Genomic DNA, 18050 nt, shown 5'->3' with positions numbered 1-18050 from the left:
AGTCAATATCCAAACCCGATATCTATGGACAGATTCAGCTACAGTTCTTGCCTGGCTACGTTCTGACAGTCGTCGTTATCACCAATTCGTCTCTTTTCTGTCGTTCACCAGTGTGGATGAATGGCGCTACGTACCTTCAAACTGTCGTTGGTATCAAGGCCCAGCATTTCTGCAAGATCCGGAGAGCCAGTGGCCATCGGAGCGACCAGAAGTTACAGTGGAAACAGACGCTGCATGCGAAGAAATACAGTTCGTTTCAGTTCACCGCACAGTTGAGCAAGTGGTAGATGTACAACGCTTTTCTAACTGGAACAGACTACTACGTGCTATAGCATACGTGCACCGAGCTGTAGCAGTGTGGAAAAATCCATCAAGCGAGAGAAAACCGATCAGAATACTGAGTCAAAGCGAGTTTATGAAGGCAGAGCAATCACTTTGGCGGCAAGCACAAGCACAGGCATATGCTGAAGAAATTTATCTGTTAGGTGACGGACAAAATGTAGCAAAAGCAAGTTCGATTCGTGCGCTGTCTCCATATTTGGACGATTTAGGAGCTTTACGGGTCGGGGGCAGAATCGAGAAAGCTCCTAACATATCCTACGAGGCGAAGCACCCAGTAATCTTGCCTAGAAGCCACAGAATCACGTATCTCATCGTACTCAGTTTTCACCAACGGTTCCTGCACGCTAACAGTGAAACAGTTTGCAACGAGCTGAGGCAGCAGTTCTACATTCCGAGGATGCGAACAGTAGTACGGAGTATTTGTCGCAGTTGCCAATATTGTAAAATTAGGAAAGCTTCTCCAGCTCCACCGTTGATGGGTCCGCTTCCAAAGGTTCGTCTGACTCCTTTCATTCGTCCGTTTACGTACGTTGGCGTGGATTATATGGGTCACTTTGAAGTGAAAGTTTGTCGAAGCATTGTCAAGCGCTGGATATGTCTGTTCACTTGCCTAACAATACGAGCAGTTCATTTAGAGCTGGCACACAGTTTATCTACGAAGTCCTGCGTAATGGCATTCAGACGATTCGTCAACCGACGAGGCGCACCACTTGAAGTCTTCTCAGACAACGGTACCAACTTTGTGGGTGACATACGTCAGTTGTCCGAAGAGTTGCAGAGGATGAAAGTTATCAACGAAGACTGCGCATCCACCTTTACCAACGCTCGCACGCAGTGGCACTTCAACGTTCCGGCTGCTCCGCACATGGGAGGACCATGGGAGCGGATGGTGAAGTCAGTGAAAGTGGCGATGGCAGCCATTTCTGAAAGTCCGCACCATCCTAGTGACGAGGTGTTCGAAACGATAATGCTGGAAGCTGAAGGAATTGTTAACTGTCGTCCACTCACCTACGTTCCTTTGGATGCAGCCGACCAAGAAGCGTTAACTCCAAACCACTTTTTGTTGTACGGTTCGAGTGGAGTCAAACAGCCAACAGTCACAGTCGATCAGACAGTCACTCTTCGAGACAGTTGGGTAATCGGTAACAATCTGGTGGACGAGTTTTGGCGCCGATGGGTGTTGGAGTATTTACCGATGCTAACAAGAAGAACGAAGTGGTTCGAGAACGTGAAGCCATTGAAACCGGGCGATCTGGTCGTGATCATCGACGAGAAGGTTCGGAACAGTTGGGAAAGAGGACGAATCTTGGAAGTTTTTCCCGACAAATCAGGTCAGGTACGACGTGCGATAGTGCAGACAGCTCGAGGAATCTTCGCTAGGCCAGCAGTTAAACTGGCAGTTTTGGTCGTTGTCGGTGACGGTAGGAAGTCCGATGAAGTCGCTCCAGAACCGGAAGTGGTTCACGGGGCGGGGGATGTTACCGGCAACACTGTTGACCGCGAAACGAAGGTGAATCCACTGTCCTTTCCCTCGCGACTGAGCGGATTCCGCCAAGTGGAATGACAGATCACGGCGTACGTCAGACACAGAGCAAATAATACAACAGAGTATTCTATAAACAGTTAGTCAGCAGTTTGTACAGTGAATCAAAGAGTGAAGTGCACATTTGTCAATCATTATTTAGTAAGTTGAAAGAGAGTGAAATTAGTTGAATTCCTTTATTTCTGTGCATTTATATTGTAGAGTTTCAGTAGCAGTTCCAAATACAGTAGAGACAGTTGAATCGCGATAAAGTTAGGAAGTTTCGCACTGAAGGTTTGTCTGATTCAAAGAATGTTCTAGTGAATTTATAACCTGAAATTAGAAATGTAAACAGTCTGAATTATATGTAGATTAGCTGAGGACAGTTCTTCCCGTTTATAAACCGAGCAGACAGGACAGACCGAGAGAAATACTGAAATGTAAGATGACTGAAATAATCACTTTTACAACTAACTGATCTTCAATAAATTACAGCTTTGTAGCTGCTAAGTCTGCAACTAAAAGACGGTGTTTGTTCTGACGGTCTGGAACACAACCGATGCATGGTCAAAATCAGTATCATTCAACCAGCTCAGTGGCCGAACCTGATTAAGGGGCGCGCTTTTGAGAGTTTGATGGTGACAAACTGTTTTCTCCAAAAGGTATAAATAGCGGTATCTTTTTCTAAAGAGGCTCTATGCAAAATGGTAAAGAATGATGTTTGTATAAAAAACGACTACTTCATTATTTCTCAATAGTAATGGAGTAGAACGACATGCACTAAACAAAGGACACGGGTATACCACAAAAGATCAAAGAAAACTGGTCGCAGTGGTTCATTCTGAACAGAAACAGAGAAGCAACAAATTTATTTGAAGCAAATCGATGAAGAAATCCAGAAAAAGTATAAGTTTTGAATACATGTAATATAAAATTTACATGTATTCAAAACTTCAAGCTTTAGTAACAATGGTTGTCACACTAATATTTCTTCCCTTCCCCGATGACTGTATTGAGCGTTGCCGGCGCCGTCATTGACTTTTAATTTTTAAACTCACGATTTGTGCTCTTTGAGAAAGGTTAGCTTATCCTAAGCCTTATTCATCAAATTTCTGATATACTTAGTAATCTGTATTGAGAACTAAATAAATGTTAACTCAAAAATTCTCATATTTCATGAATCATGATTCAGCTGTCCTCAACATGGTTTGGCTGAATTTAGCTCAACAGGCTTCAGTACAAAAAAATACAGAACGTAGATCTGTCAACTATAATTATTGCATGGAACTTTCGTGTAGGGCTTTGTACTCGAGCGGGTCCATGTTTCCGCTCGACGGGAGTTACGGGTTTGAACTATTTTATGATTACATTTACTAAAATGATCACTTTTTTCACCAGTTTCTTTGCTAATAAGTTTTAACCTGATTTCGCCAAACCTAAAAGAAAATAACCATTATTATTAGATTAAGAAAAAAGGAAAAAAATTGAATTTTCTTCGAACTCAGCTAATAACAAAACGAAAATATTTGACGTTACCCTGTCAACATAAAAATAATCATAAATCGCAAAGCTTACTTCGACCTTGCTATAAGAATTATGGTGTGAGCAGGAAATGTCAGAAAGTAGTGATTCAATGTTTATAGCAAGCTAGCGTAAAAAACTGGATACTTTACATATCGACGACTACGTACCTACCAACTAAGTAAAATAAGAGATTACAATGTTCACTTGGGACAACTCATACAATCAAACATTCATTTTACCTCTTCATTCCCAAAAAAAACTTAAACCATCAATTTTCTCAGTGACATTGTTGCTTTTAGCTTTTCATGCCCAGCGGCCTCCGAAATGATTAAATTAAACTTTCCTCTCTTCTAAAGAACAATAAAAAAAAATCAGTCGCATTCACAATCCAACATTAAAACAACAAAAATCATGCCCCCAGTTCTCGGTCTCCGTTTGTGCAGTTGCACCCAAACGATCGATGCAACTGAATCCACCGTCTTCCGAAACCCATCATTGTTGGCAAACAGCAAATTATATCGAACATGGATTTATATTTTATTTGCAACTAATAATTTTCGTCCCCTCTTCTGGCGTATTCTCTGAAGATTCTCCCAACCTTTCCGCGGCGGCGGATCGAACGCATACCGAATTGGACGGGGGCCGGAACGGTTCACGACTTCTGTTTGTTGCACACCACACCAACAACCAACAGACAGAAGGCCGGGATTCGACATGTAAATCATCGGAGCGGCTCCCAGACCATCAGAGCAGACCAAACAGAGGATTCTTTAAGGTTTACACGGTACACAGTGGAGCGACTTCATACAAAAAAAGTCCCAAATCTATCAAGAATACAGCATAATAAAATTGACATTTATGCGTGTCTCAGATTTGTTCCAGCACGTCACAGTTTTTAGCTACAGGTTCACAAATGTTGTATGAAACACTGGTTTCATTAAAGTTTACATGAAATTTAAAGTATGACTTATCAAACTTTTTTGTGATCTAACCCACCAAGCAATTTTAGGAACTTGAATTCCCGACTTTTGATCCGGACATGCGCCACTGTGCTCGATCGATGTGGTAATCTTCGATTGCTCGCTTAGTCGGTCCCGGAGTTCGCTCGGTGGCAGAGTGGCTTCCTTCGATCACGATCATAACCGCCCCAAAATCGATCCGCTGCGATCGGAGCTTGCATTGCATACTGATGCTCACTCCGGGCCAGGGATGATAACGAGAATAATAATAACAATTATAAAGTCAATCGCAACCGTCTCAAGGTCTCGCCCAGAGGCTACCGAGTAGGAAAGTGAGGCCCCGGTATGCAAGGGACTTTTTTTATTTATTGTATTTTATTATTATACTTTTCCACCGGGCTGCCCCGTCGAACGCATTGCGTTATTTATTATATTATTATTTAAGGCGAAAAATGTATCGGAGGGAAAATAAAACATTGGCGGCGTTGTGCCTAAGCTACCAATTTAATGAGCTACCTAATAATTCCGGGAATTTCGTTCCTCCTGGAGCAAGACACCAATCGAAACGATAGGTGAAGTGCCGCCAGGGAATACAGGTTACGCAACTAAAGATAGGCATTTCACCGAAAATAATACACTTACCCGCAGGATACTGATTGAGCGTTATTTTGTTTTCCTTTGAATTTCAGGCGAAAATGCTGGAGAACTCGCAGGCTTGGCTAGGTGCGTCCACATCATCAATAGCTGGTAAGTTTTTGGTTTATTATTCATGTGAAGGATTCAGCGAAAGAGCATATTTTGCAAACGAAGAGTCTTTCTTTGTATCCAGTATGCAAATGAAGACGGTGAATGAAAAACCGTTAGTCTTAACCCGTATAGGCCTGAGTGAAAGCAAAAATACTGAAACCCTCAAGGCTCAGCGAATTTTTAGCGGATTCAAATGATTTTTTGTCAGTTAACTGGCCCACATATCTTGTTTCTAGAAGTGGCCAGAGGAACTCGGAAATATTCCTGTGGCTGGAGTTATTCCGGTGGGTTACTGGGTCAAGTCGGGTAAAAAAGGACTATTTTTTGGAACATGGCAAGTTACTTTTATTTATTTGCAATGACAATAATTTTAATTTGAATAAATCATTAAGATCTGATATTCAACATTATAAAGGAAGTGTTTCGCACCATTAAAAATATACCGGATGTGGCCATTCGGACATAATGCCCGGAAGAACCGGCTATAGATTTGTTGGATACTAAACCGTTTCAATTCTCGAAAATAATAAATCAAACATAATTTTGCACTAAAATGCGTTCCCACAAGCTTGGCACAGATGTTCAGATACAAATTGGTCACTTTATCATAAGTATGAGGCGTCCCGGGACTCAAAAATGATCATTTGTAGGATTAATCAAATGCAATATTCATAGTTATCCAATTCAATCGTTTCTCAAAAGGTTTACACTGATACAATTTTCTTGAAGTTCCATCATGTAGTGGCCACATTATAGCCGATTACGGAAATTATGTGTAACTTGAAATTTGCCTACCTTGAGGGGCACAAACGCACAGTACCCTTCTCACCCGACCTGACCCAGTGATCCACCGGAATAACTCCGACCACTAGAATATTTCCGCGTTCCTCTGTCCACTTCTAGAAACTAGATATGTATGCCAGTATACTAACAAAAAATCATTTCAATCCATCAAGAATTCGCTGAGCGGTGAGGGTTTCAGAATTTTTGCTTTCACTCAGGTATATACGGGTTAAAACGGTAAAATGTCTGGAAACGCCTTAAAGGATAGATATGTTGAAAACCAATCAAACAAGAATACAGATTATAAAAATAACAAAGTAAAAATATTTTGACTAATTTATTGTGGAATTCCTTATGCATTTCTAATAATGTGAGAGAGAAGACTATTGGATGTTTGTTATATTTATCTCGAAATCTTTAACGGATTATCAGATTGATCCTGATGAGTACATTGTGAGTTAAGAACATACTATAGAATGAAAAATTCTTTCGAAATCCTGTATTACTTTTTTTTTATTTGATTTATAAATAATGATAATAATTATTGATAATATTTTGGTTTCCTCCCTCAATGCTAAAATCTGCTTTTGAAGCTATTTTGAAATTATAGAAATTTCCAGAATGGTTTTAAACCAGTATCCAATTGTAACGTATTGCTATAATTTAATTTCTCATCAAAAAACATGTTTGGTATTGCGATGCTTTGACATTTTTTTTCAAAAAAATGATAAAAATAAAAATTGTTAGAGAATGTTCAAAAAAGAGCATTGAAAACCATAACTGGGTGGGTATACTTAGCTCATAAAATCTCTATGAAACCGATCGTGCACTTTCAAACTGCATCGAAATGTCAATAACCAAACGAAAAAAGAATAAACTGCACAGGAAAGATTATTTTAATTAATAATTTCACTGTTCAACGGAGAGGCTTCCCACAGTCAAACGGAGGAAGGCAGAACGGAAGTCAACGCTGCAAACGACCGCACACTGCGGGATGCTGCACTGGAAAATGCACTCATCCGCGGGATAAAATCCACGGGTTACAGTTTATCAACGCTTCGCGGTGTGGAGGGCCGGAGCTTCAGGTCGGAAAGAAAATACGAATGCACATACGTACGGAGTGCGCTACGGTTAAAAACAGAGGAAGTGAATAAATCACTTCGAAATTTAATTTATATCATTTTTCATCTCATTAGCGGATCAAATTGAAAAGTTTATTTCATTTGCTCGCGCTGGATGAGCCTGCACTGTGCAGGCAGTTTGTAAGGGAACAACGTTTGATGCCCGGAGTTGTCGGGGACTGTCATTAATTGTGCGAATCGGGGCGACGGATTCCGCGTGGAGGTGGATCTACTTTTATAAGTGGCGAATTAAAATATGATATTGCTATTCATGGCCGGGGAACGGAAGCAGTTTTTTAATTGATGATCAATGAATTTTTTTTCCGCTTATTTATGTCGAAAGAGACATTTTGCAACAGCCATTTAATTAGTTGGATTGATGACAATTACATTCTGTTTAAATATTTAAATCAGATGGTAGAATTTGATTATCTGCCTCGTTTCAGAAATTTTATAACAATGAGGTTTAAATCTAAAATGAACAAACTATTTGAAATTTACTCAGAATTCATAAGAAATATCAGTTTCCTATATGCAATACTAGTTCAACTTAAAAAGTTAAAAATCAATTGATCCAATAGAACCACATTTTATACTGGCAGCATGAAACTGCTAACCAGAGTGTACGGTTCAACACAAGCTTTCATGTTGGAAAACAATGCAACGCCCTGGCCAGTCTCGTTGTACGTCACTTCAATTGCAAGAATAATGGACAAGTAAAAAGCATTCCCCAGTTCTTCCCTGCTCCCTGCCCAGGCCCGGGGAGATGCGTTTGCCATATATCGGAAAAGGACATCTACGCACGACCAACGTCGTTGAGCGAAAGGCTATAGCCTGCGGAACCTCCTTCCGCATCACGTCCGTGGGCTTGTGCTCATCCTCCTGCTCGGTGTGTCTGAAACCGTCATTAACGAAAAAAAACACACAAGTGAAGTCACCACCATTCGAAAAATATAGTTTATGATCATCTTTCCCATGAATATGAAATCTACCAACAATGGAAATGAAATATCGTCATTTGAAGGTTTTGAGCTATTTCAATAAGATATTCTACATCAGTGGTCCTCAGCTTATATGCTTATGCGGGCCACTTAGGTGTTTTCAAGACATAGCGCGGGCCACATGGTATTTGAAAATTTCACTTTAACATTTTCAATGAGAATGGATCCCTGAAATCCCTCATTAATTTTAAATGCTTATAAATCTTGCCGATTACACTGTTTTAAAGGAACTAAAATTTTATCAATAAACCGATGCGAAGATTTTTCGCGAAGCTATAAAGTTTATAGGCATTTTGAGCTAATTTTGAACCCTTGGATTAGCAAAGGGTTTTTATATCAAGATAGATTCAAGAGATAGGGTCTCAGACAGATTTCGAGTTATCCCTAGGCTTGATAATACTCCTCAGCATCAACAGAGCTTGATAGCATGCTCTAGACCAGAGTGTAATCACAACCCCGTGAGGCCTGTTTATTTTGGACGGATCACTAAAGAGTTATTTTTTTTTTCAAATGTCAGTAAGGGTGAGCATAGAAGCAAGAGAGAAAGTGTATAAGCAAAAATCCTCGCATTTCGAAACACTCTCACTCGAATCGTTCGAGGATTGGTGTTGTGATTTTTTTTTGTTATTTTTTTACTCGTCAGAAAACCTTGAAACCACCTCATTTTTACATAGAATATGAGCTTCTGTCACTTATCTGATTATTCCTGAGCTGATGAATATAATCGATATTCCATAAATTCCTAATAAAACCATACTGGAAAATGTTTCGTATAATAATGATCAACTTTTGAACACGTGAGCCACTTCACATTAAAATTCAAAATTTGTTCGCGGGCCGCACAAAACCTTTACGAGTGCCTACATGCTTCAATTTGTTATTTAAAAGTGCATCATTGTCAATTTTCAAACAAAAGTAATCGTCATATTTGCATAGAACATTTAAAATATATGATATCCGCGCGTCTTCTCTGTGAATTTGAGCCCATTTTTTAACAGCGGAAGTTATTTGTACATTTACCATGATTTGCATCAAGTTTAATTTAGAGCAGAGGTATATGAATTTGGTACATTGATGCACTTTTACCGAGATTTGCACAACCAATCTCTATATTATGTATTAAATGTGTGGCATAGAAGCAAATTCACAAATTGCAATCTATTTTACTTAAAAAAATTATTATATAAGATGTGTCCTCTCTATGGGTTGTCCATAAACCATGTGGTCTTTTTTTTTTTGAGACTTTGTGGTCTTTTGCCCATCTGTTTCTGTTCGGAATGAACCACTGCGACCAGTTTTCTTTGATCTTTTGTGGTATACCCGTGTCCTTTGTATAGTGCATGTCGTTCTACTCCATTACTATTGAGAAATAATGAAGTAGTCGTTTTTTATACAAATATCATTCATTACCATTTTGCATAGAGCCTTTTTAGAAAAAGATACCGCTATTTATACCTTTTTGAGAAACAGTTTGTCACCATTAAACTCTCAAAAGCGCGCCCCTTAATCAGGTTCGGCCACTAAGCTGGTTGAATGATACTGATTTTGACCATGCATCGGTACTCTAGCGTATCAAATTATTGCTTCTACTTATAAGGTTCAAAGTCGTTTTTTGAAACTGTGAACAGGTTTCATCCCATGAAACATTTAGATTCCTTGAAACAAAAAGCTTATTTTTGAAGTTAAGAGGTCTGCTACTCCACTGATTCGGAATCGTTTCCCTCCTAGATATCGAAAGATAAACTTTTGAACTCGGAAAGAAATTGTCTCATGAGTTGAAACCAACCTCAGATGCTGATTGAGCCATTTTTTCACTTCGACCTCCTCATTATCTAGGCAAATAGGTGGGTCTTAGTGCCTTGTTACTCTCTTATACTCTTCCGACCCTAACTTATAAGTATTCACAACAAGAGTACAATATGGTAGATCTTACCCCGTAACGCACCTCGAAAAGGTGATCTACCCGCGTTACGGGTACTTTGCCCATACATAAATTTTAAAATTTGTATGCATCATGGTCTTTGATAGGATTTCTTGAAAAAATTCTTGAATCACAATGCTTGACTCCGAATCACCATTTTTGTTCTTTTGTTTAAAATATTTTATAATTCACGATAAAAGGGCACTTCTACTTCTACGATCAAAGTGTCACTTGTACCACCTTGCGTTTGGGATCCTTAATATCACACCATTAAAAACTTGTGGTTTCTCAAAACGAAATGTTTTTAAGTTTACGGAGGAACTATATAAATTCAACTTTTCTTAGATGTAAAACACTAATTTAACGAATTTAGTACTATATCATTTAATTCCACTAGAGTTTGTATCCTTTGACAGATACGCGTATTTCGACTTCAACTGTAAGGCCGTCATCAGTGTCGTGTACTAGACTCGACTCGAGTTGAGTCGAGTCTAGTACACGACACTGAAGACGGCCTTACAGTTGAGGTCAAAATACGCGTATGTGTCAAAGGATACAAACTCTAGTGGAATTAAATGGTAAAGTACTAAATTCGGTTTTTTCATCTTCTTATAGGTATTCTACTAAACAGCTCGAAGATTTATTATCACTAATTTAACATTAAATGCGCATTTCTAACAATTCGACGATAGAACAATATCTTTGAATTTCTAAGTAGGAGTAATTAGAATAAAGCCGTCACCCTTTGATGTTTCATGCTTTGAGTGGATTTTCATGCAGTTTCCACCATACTTTACTTGTGGAATGTTGTGTTTTGAATTACAACTGACGTTATCCATAAATCTTCCAAAATAAACAACAAAATCATATTGCATAACATAGAAGAAACGGCAGTTGCAATGTATCGTTGTCATTTTAAACTATTTTGCATGTTAAATTTTCAAAATATCATTATTTGTTCTACGTCTACATCATCATTTACTGTTATTTCGTAGCTACAACTTGAAGGAGAATGTAGATTTCAGTATTTACAGCTGAAAACGCAATTTTAAAAAAATATCCACTAGGGATAAGATCGACACTTTATTTAAGGTAAAATCGACACCTTTCTTTGCATCATGATTTAACTTCAGGGAATCTTTCTTATCGGAAAACTTTCTCTGTATTTCATGTAGGGTAATTTGCCCATTATTGCGGTATTCCCTATTATTGCGGTATAAGAGTTAAACCCTCATTATAAATCGAAAACTCTATTTCCTATGGATATTATCGATGATGATGAAAGCCTATAGTATTCCCAAGCTGTACCAGATAAAAGCTTTGAAAATTAAACGATTTTGATCGTTGGAAGAACAGTTTTAAATGATGCATCAAGAAAAGCCTATATTTTTAACCAGTCTCTCTATCTACGGGCGGGTTTTCATAAGCTTAAATTTTTAAGTGTAGAACCAAAACAATTGTTTGTAGCGGGTATATCAGTTCAGTATGGATGTAGTTACATGATAGATATTGAATTTTGAATAAAAGTTTTATATTTTTGAGGAAAAGCATATACCGCAATAATAGGACAATGAAAATAGCTTTTTGCGTATTATTGCGGTATCTGTAAATCTCATTCAAAAAATCGATATTTCAATAGTCATTTTAAATGTTATTGCTGGAAACATTAATTATATTATAAGGATACTAATAAGGGACATAATTTTGAGTTATTCATACATTTATTTAGTCAAACAAAAGGTTTATGTTCATTTTTACCCTATAGTTGCTCTTATTTACAAATATATTGTAAATAAAATCGATGTTTTACCGAAAAATCACGTAAACTGATTGAAATTCGTAACATATGCCAAATATGCGATGAAAAACTAAGATAAAATATGATCGCAAGGAAGCAATCTTTAAAAATTGCATTGGATTGGTGAAAACTAGTGAAAAAATATTTTTAATTGTGGTTATACTTGAGTCAACAAATACATTTCTTATATAGCGACTAGTCTGGTCTCAGATGGAAGAACCTTGTCTATTTACATTAACATTGTCCAGCTACGACGGAAGAAGAGACGAAACCACCAGAAAATCATTCGATTCTGTTGATTTGTTTTCGGATCGTGACGTAAAGTAATGAATTAGTTTTCTTTATAGATATGTCCAAAGTCACACAAACTGACAGTACCGTGCAGTGTCATTAACCTGGAGGGAGCATAGTTTTAATGCTAGAACATTGTGTGACATTGCATGTATACTGAATGTAATAAAATCTATGATTTCTTGTATACAGCAATAATAGGACGGCACTACCGCAATAATAGGACGAGATACCGCAATAATAGGACAGCGGAAGAGCTTCAGATTTATGTTAAAAAAATGTATGTTTGATTCCAAAATTTACTTTTTTACTTTACTATACTCTCGATAAAGGATAGTTTTAACACTTTGCATTGTAAAATATTATAATATTTAGGTTTTGGACACTGAAATACGATTTAAATTTCAACACCGTGCTTAAGTCCTCCATAATAGGACGGTTACCCTATGTCTTGTTTTTCGAATTCCAGTGAAGTTTACGAATGGCGAACTTTTTAACATGTAAAATACGACACTATATGGCTTGTCACAAGCTGTCAATAAGTATTATAATTTTATTTCTATGTTGTTAAGTTTAAACTAACTCTATCAAGCTTGAATAACTCATTCTCATAAAAAATGAAGGGCTAACAGATTTCGAAATGTTCCTTGGCGTTCGACAGCCTTTTTTATCTGATAATCTGGTAATTATCCTCGTGAACAATCCATGAACAAAAATTAATCATATCCATATGTATTCAACCCTACACACTCAGATTTTTTCTCGCTGTTCGGTAATATTTTTTACCGGAAACGTACTGTAAATAAATATTTAACTGATATTTCGGTATTACAGACGAGATTTACCGAACACCCTTGAATAAGCTAAAAAAATCAAAACAATATATAACAACTTTTACCAAAATCGTCGTTTTATTTACCGAAAAACAGTAAATCGTTCAGATTCACCGTAGACTGTAAGTTTTTACCGTACTTCAGTTCATACTGCTTCAATACTTTACCGAACGAATGGTAACTAGAAACTTCTGAGTCAACCATATTTGTTTAGAAGTGCCAATCAACACGACGGTATCGCATACGATACCGTCTAAAACTCTGTCTATAAACACTGTTTTTGGAAAAAAAAACTATACTACGGCAGGATGAGCGCCCCGTACTACTTTTCCGTAAGTATAACCTGACAGTTTCCATTAAAAAGCTATTTTTTAACATCAATGTTTTCGTTTTAGTATACAACAGCCAAATTATGTTTCCGGATGGCATCGTCGCATATCAAGTATAAACACCCATAACGGAATCAGTGGCGGTTTTATTCATAAGTGATAAACAGCTGCAAAGAAGTCAGTTTTTGATTACAAAATGAAAACAAGAATTAAATCAATCAATCACATTTGATATCAATATGAAATTAATTGCTTTTATTTTTTCGATCATCCTTTTTTATTCCGACTGCCTGTTGTTCCGAACAATGCGTTCGGTAATTCATTCAACAATTCACTCGGTAAAAATTCACAAGCATTCTTTGACAACTGCGAATCGATTAAAATTACGGATTGTCCGGTAATTCTTAGCTTTACCGGAAGCATTACCGAGCGCTCAGCGGTTTTTATTTCGGTAAAAAAATTACCGGAGTCGGTGATATTTTCTAAGTGTGTATTTTATATTCATACCATGTTCACTTATGTTTAGTAGATCTTCATCCTCTACTCAATAATTTACGTAATATGGTTATAATTCTCTAGAGAAAGGTTTCATAAAAGTCGAAAGTCATGTTTAAAACATTCTTTTTTTAATGCCATGTGATTGTGATGGTTACAACGTATGAATTCTACCCAAAGTGCATGTGTCGGTTTAACCCCACGGGGTGTCAATCTTATCCACACTAACACTTTCACCTAAAATATGAAATATCAATTTGATTTGAATTACTACATAACCTTAATATATCATACAGCGATCTGAAGGATTGATATATTTATGTGGTTATACAACAATTTTAGGTTAGTTTAACAAACTAAGGTATACAAATTTTATCAATAAGCTTAGGGTGTCGGTTCTACTAAGATTTCCCCTACCCTAATTGTTTTTTTTTTTTTATATCGATAAACCAACAGAGTCATGTTCCTAACACACAGATTTTGTATAAAGATTTAGTTGAAATAATTCACTGAAATATAAAACGGCAGTCAATTGCAACTCAATTTCAATGTCATCAAGCTATTTTAGACAATAGGAATTGTTATAATTCTTTTAGTTTGATGTTAACATATCTTCCCTCCTCTACTATTGTATTTCCATCTTCAGAAAATGCACAAGTATTTTGACCAAAATTGTTAACAACTACAAGAATGCGGCCATGAACACAAAAATGCGTTTTTGACCATGCAAACATGGGCAGTACAGTATCATAAAAGAGTTCTTTAAAACATTTAAGGAAGCCAATAATTTCTGAATATTTCGTTTTGTAGTCGAGGTATGTATATTTTGTCCGAAATTGTCCAACACACTATTTGCCCTGTATCATTGTCAGGAAAAGTTGTCATCAGACGGCATTTGAATTATACGGGCTATTTATCTATCTATATAAATAGATAGTATGTCACGAAATAGCTTTAGAACGTGTCAACAGAATTTAATGATTTCTCCGATTTGTTTGTCAAGAGTTACGATATGTTCGTGAGCAGAAATTAGGGGCAATGCAAATTTTTCAAATGACTCGTTCTCAGAAACTAGCCAGCCGAATTACGAAAATTTTGAAGCTACTTCAAGGGGAAGAGTGCGACTAAAAGATGATATGTCTGGTATAGTGTAGGTGTGGCATAAGGCATGCCAGGCAATCTCAAATAGTATTATCTCAGTGAATCCGCGATCCCCCGTTGATTTACGAACATAAATGAAGCATTATAACTTGAATGTTGATAATAAATCTTCGAGCTGTTTAGTTGAATACCTATAAGTAGATGAAAAAATCGAATTTAGTACTATACCATTTAATTCCACTAGAGTTTGTATCCTTTGACAGATACGCGTATTTCGACCTCAACTGTAAGGCCGTCTTCAGTGTCGTGTACTAGACTCGACGGCCTTACAGTTGAGGTCGAAATACGCGTATCTGTCAAAGGATACAAACTCTAGTGGAATTAAATGGTATAGTACTAAATTCGTTTTTTTCATCTACTTAACTTAAATGTTGTTCTCAAAAGCACGGTGCAAGAAAAATCACAGTACAGTAAAACGCAGCAACTTTCATAATGCGGGTATCTTTGATAGTAAGGAACTCAGTTTCTTGAACAAAATAACATAATTTCTGATAATCAGTTAAGCAAAACGAATCAACAAGTGAAGAGTATTAGTATGAAACTCCATGTCAGAACTATTTTCGTCAGAAGTGATACCATTTAGAATTTCAGATTTAAATAATGAAAATCGATGAGATTTTAGCATTTTTGAAACCCTTACAAGTAATCTGTTCTACGATCATTATTTGATGAAATTATTAAGGGTCTCAAATCTCTTAGCGATAATAATTTTCACAAATTGGGGCCATTTTTGTAATTGAAATCAGAAATTTTCATAAGATGTTAAATGGCTAGTGGTGCAACGCCCTATTTGGTCCAAGTAATTCATTCAGGAAGAAGTTATTCGGTAGTGTAGATTTTTTTAAACAAAAACATATGTTAGCAAACAAAAACTAATAGATTATGGAAAATAATTATGCAATGCTTTCAGTTGAAAAATATGTTTCGACTTCAAATAAACATTTTATGTAACTGCTTTCTAACACATAGCAAGAAAGGTAGGTGAGGGAACGGACAATTAAGGGAGACTTTAGGTGCAATATCCTTCAAAAATAGCCCAAAATCTTCAAATCTCGATTACTTTCATTTCTTGCTGAAATATTTTCAAATACACGGACCATACATGCTTATATATATCTTTTGAATGGTGGGTGCCGAAATGGTGGACATTTTTTCGTTTATAACGGTTTAATACACACCGTGGCCTATTTGACGTAGGGATGTGAAGCCGGCACAAAAAGGAAGTGCGAATAAGGTAAAGTGGTGTCGGATGCATCTCTTGTCCCGGACGGTTGTTCACTTCTCTCTACTACACGCTCGCCACCAGATCCGGTTGTCAGTTCCGCTTATGTGCAGCTTCTTCTGGCCTCTTCCCAGAAGTCTTGCTTGACCATTTGCGCACAGCCAGCAGCACACCACGCACCGCATCGAGGCGAGGCGCAGTGTAGCGTAAGGATGAATACACCGTCCAGCCAGGGCACTATATTTATGGTTACGAGGCCTTACCGACGACGCTGACGATGAAGAGACCCAAGGTGCTCGATCCGGTTTACGGCGGGTGTGTGTGTGTGTGTGTGTGTGGGATGCGTGTTAATTTTTTCTCCCTTGGTGGAGAGTGAAACCAACCGGCAACCATCCGACGAGGATGTTGGATTGAAGCGAAAAAAATAATTTTCACCTTCGTCGCTCCCTACGAGGAGATGCGCTCGCTTAGGATCACAAGCAAGCATGGGCGTTGCCACGATTTCGATAAGGTGCCATATTGGGTGGGGGTTGGGCGAACGATCACAAAGGGGTTATTCACCAATTTCTCACTAAACGTCAGTATTAGACACCTTTTACAAATCATTTTTAGTGATTATTTAAACTTTAACTTGCTATGTAACATTATGAATAGCGTAAACCTTTTTATTACAGTGGACAAAGAGCCCAAAATGCAATTCAATTCAATTTTAAGGGGGAGCCCAAATAATCTTGAAAAAATTCTTCCAGCGTTTCATCCAGTAATACCTCCAAAATTTGTACAGGTATCTTGCGAAAAATTCTTCGAAGCTCTTTGCCCCATTCCGTCAACAGCTCATCCAAAATTTGATCTAGAGATTCCTCTAGCAATTCTGCAGATTTTTTCCATATATCATCAAGGAAATTAAGACTCTACAGGAAACATAATACTCTAGATATTCTATCAAAGATTTTCCTCTTAAAACACAAGAAACTTCTCGAGGAGTTTTTCCATAAATTCTATAAAAAATCGTTTTTAAAATAATTCAAGGCTTACTCCGGATTACGCCCATGTACACGAGGGAGACCGCCGTCAGTGTGCGGTATTTTCCGCGCCAGTTGGTTGCAGCAAAGATCGGACAACCGCGTTGCCTTTTTCCATCTATGGTTCACCACCACACTGCCCGCCTTGGCAAGGTAGCGAGGTGACCGTGGATGCGTAGCCAATGGTCTTCACCAGACTGAGGTGGGTGGCTAGTTGGCATGGACGATGTACACTTTTTTTGCTGCTAAAAGGACTTTTATTTTGTCCGTGATGCAAGAATGGTTGGTGGTCTATGGTTTTTCACCTTTCCACAGTCTACGGTTAGCGTCATGGGATGTGAATGAAGGATGCTGGTTACTGTGCGTCAGAGAGCTTCACATTGTAAGCGGTTGATGATTTTAAACAGCCACTTTGAGAATATCGATTGAATTTTATATGTTTGATACAACAATGTGAATCTCATTTTGAGTGTTGAAATATAATTTCCTTTTTTTCTGGTAGACACTTAGACGACCATTATTCATAGGGAGTGATTATTTCTCACAAAGACCGAAAGAAGAAACCGGATTCAGACTTGCTTCAAAAAGTTTCAAATATTTCCGTGCTAAAATTCAGAGTAACTCCCAGACAACGTTCTAATATTTTGACCATATCTGTATAGGAGTGTATTACTCCTAATTTAAACGTTATATAGCGCGATGCTCTTCAGACATTTATATTGAAAAATATCTTTAAATCCTTTATATGGTGAGCATACCATTCCAGTTCTATTAATGAGTTCTGTGCAAAATTGTTAAACCAAGTAGGTGCCATTTTGAAGTTACGTCCTGCTGGTGGAATATGTCTTCAAATTGTCAGGAAAGCACTGGTACACGGTGTTTCATTTTCTATCACTATGAGAAGAAATTCGCTAGCAAACGTTGGTTCTAAGGTAGTTTATATAGGTATTATAAAACTCTTGATGATTTTTCAAACTAA

General features: G+C 37.5%; 1 protein-coding gene across 4 annotated transcripts in view; it reads left to right on the top strand.

Moving 5' to 3' along the window:
* Positions 1 to 18050, top strand: part of LOC5579992 (protein bric-a-brac 1) — a 505109-nt gene that overhangs the window by 391914 nt on the left and 95145 nt on the right. For all 4 annotated transcript variants that reach the window (XM_021840591.1, XM_021840593.1, XM_021840592.1 and 1 more), the window contains exon 2: positions 5037 to 5094. In XM_021840591.1, the coding sequence (XP_021696283.1) occupies positions 5037 to 5094 (58 nt within the window). The remainder of the gene's footprint in view (positions 1 to 5036; positions 5095 to 18050) is intronic.

This window comes from Aedes aegypti, chromosome 2 (genome assembly GCF_002204515.2).
Source record: "Aedes aegypti strain LVP_AGWG chromosome 2, AaegL5.0 Primary Assembly, whole genome shotgun sequence".
NCBI lineage: Eukaryota > Metazoa > Arthropoda > Insecta > Diptera > Culicidae > Aedes > Aedes aegypti.
This window is presented reverse-complemented; position numbering and strand designations above follow the sequence as displayed.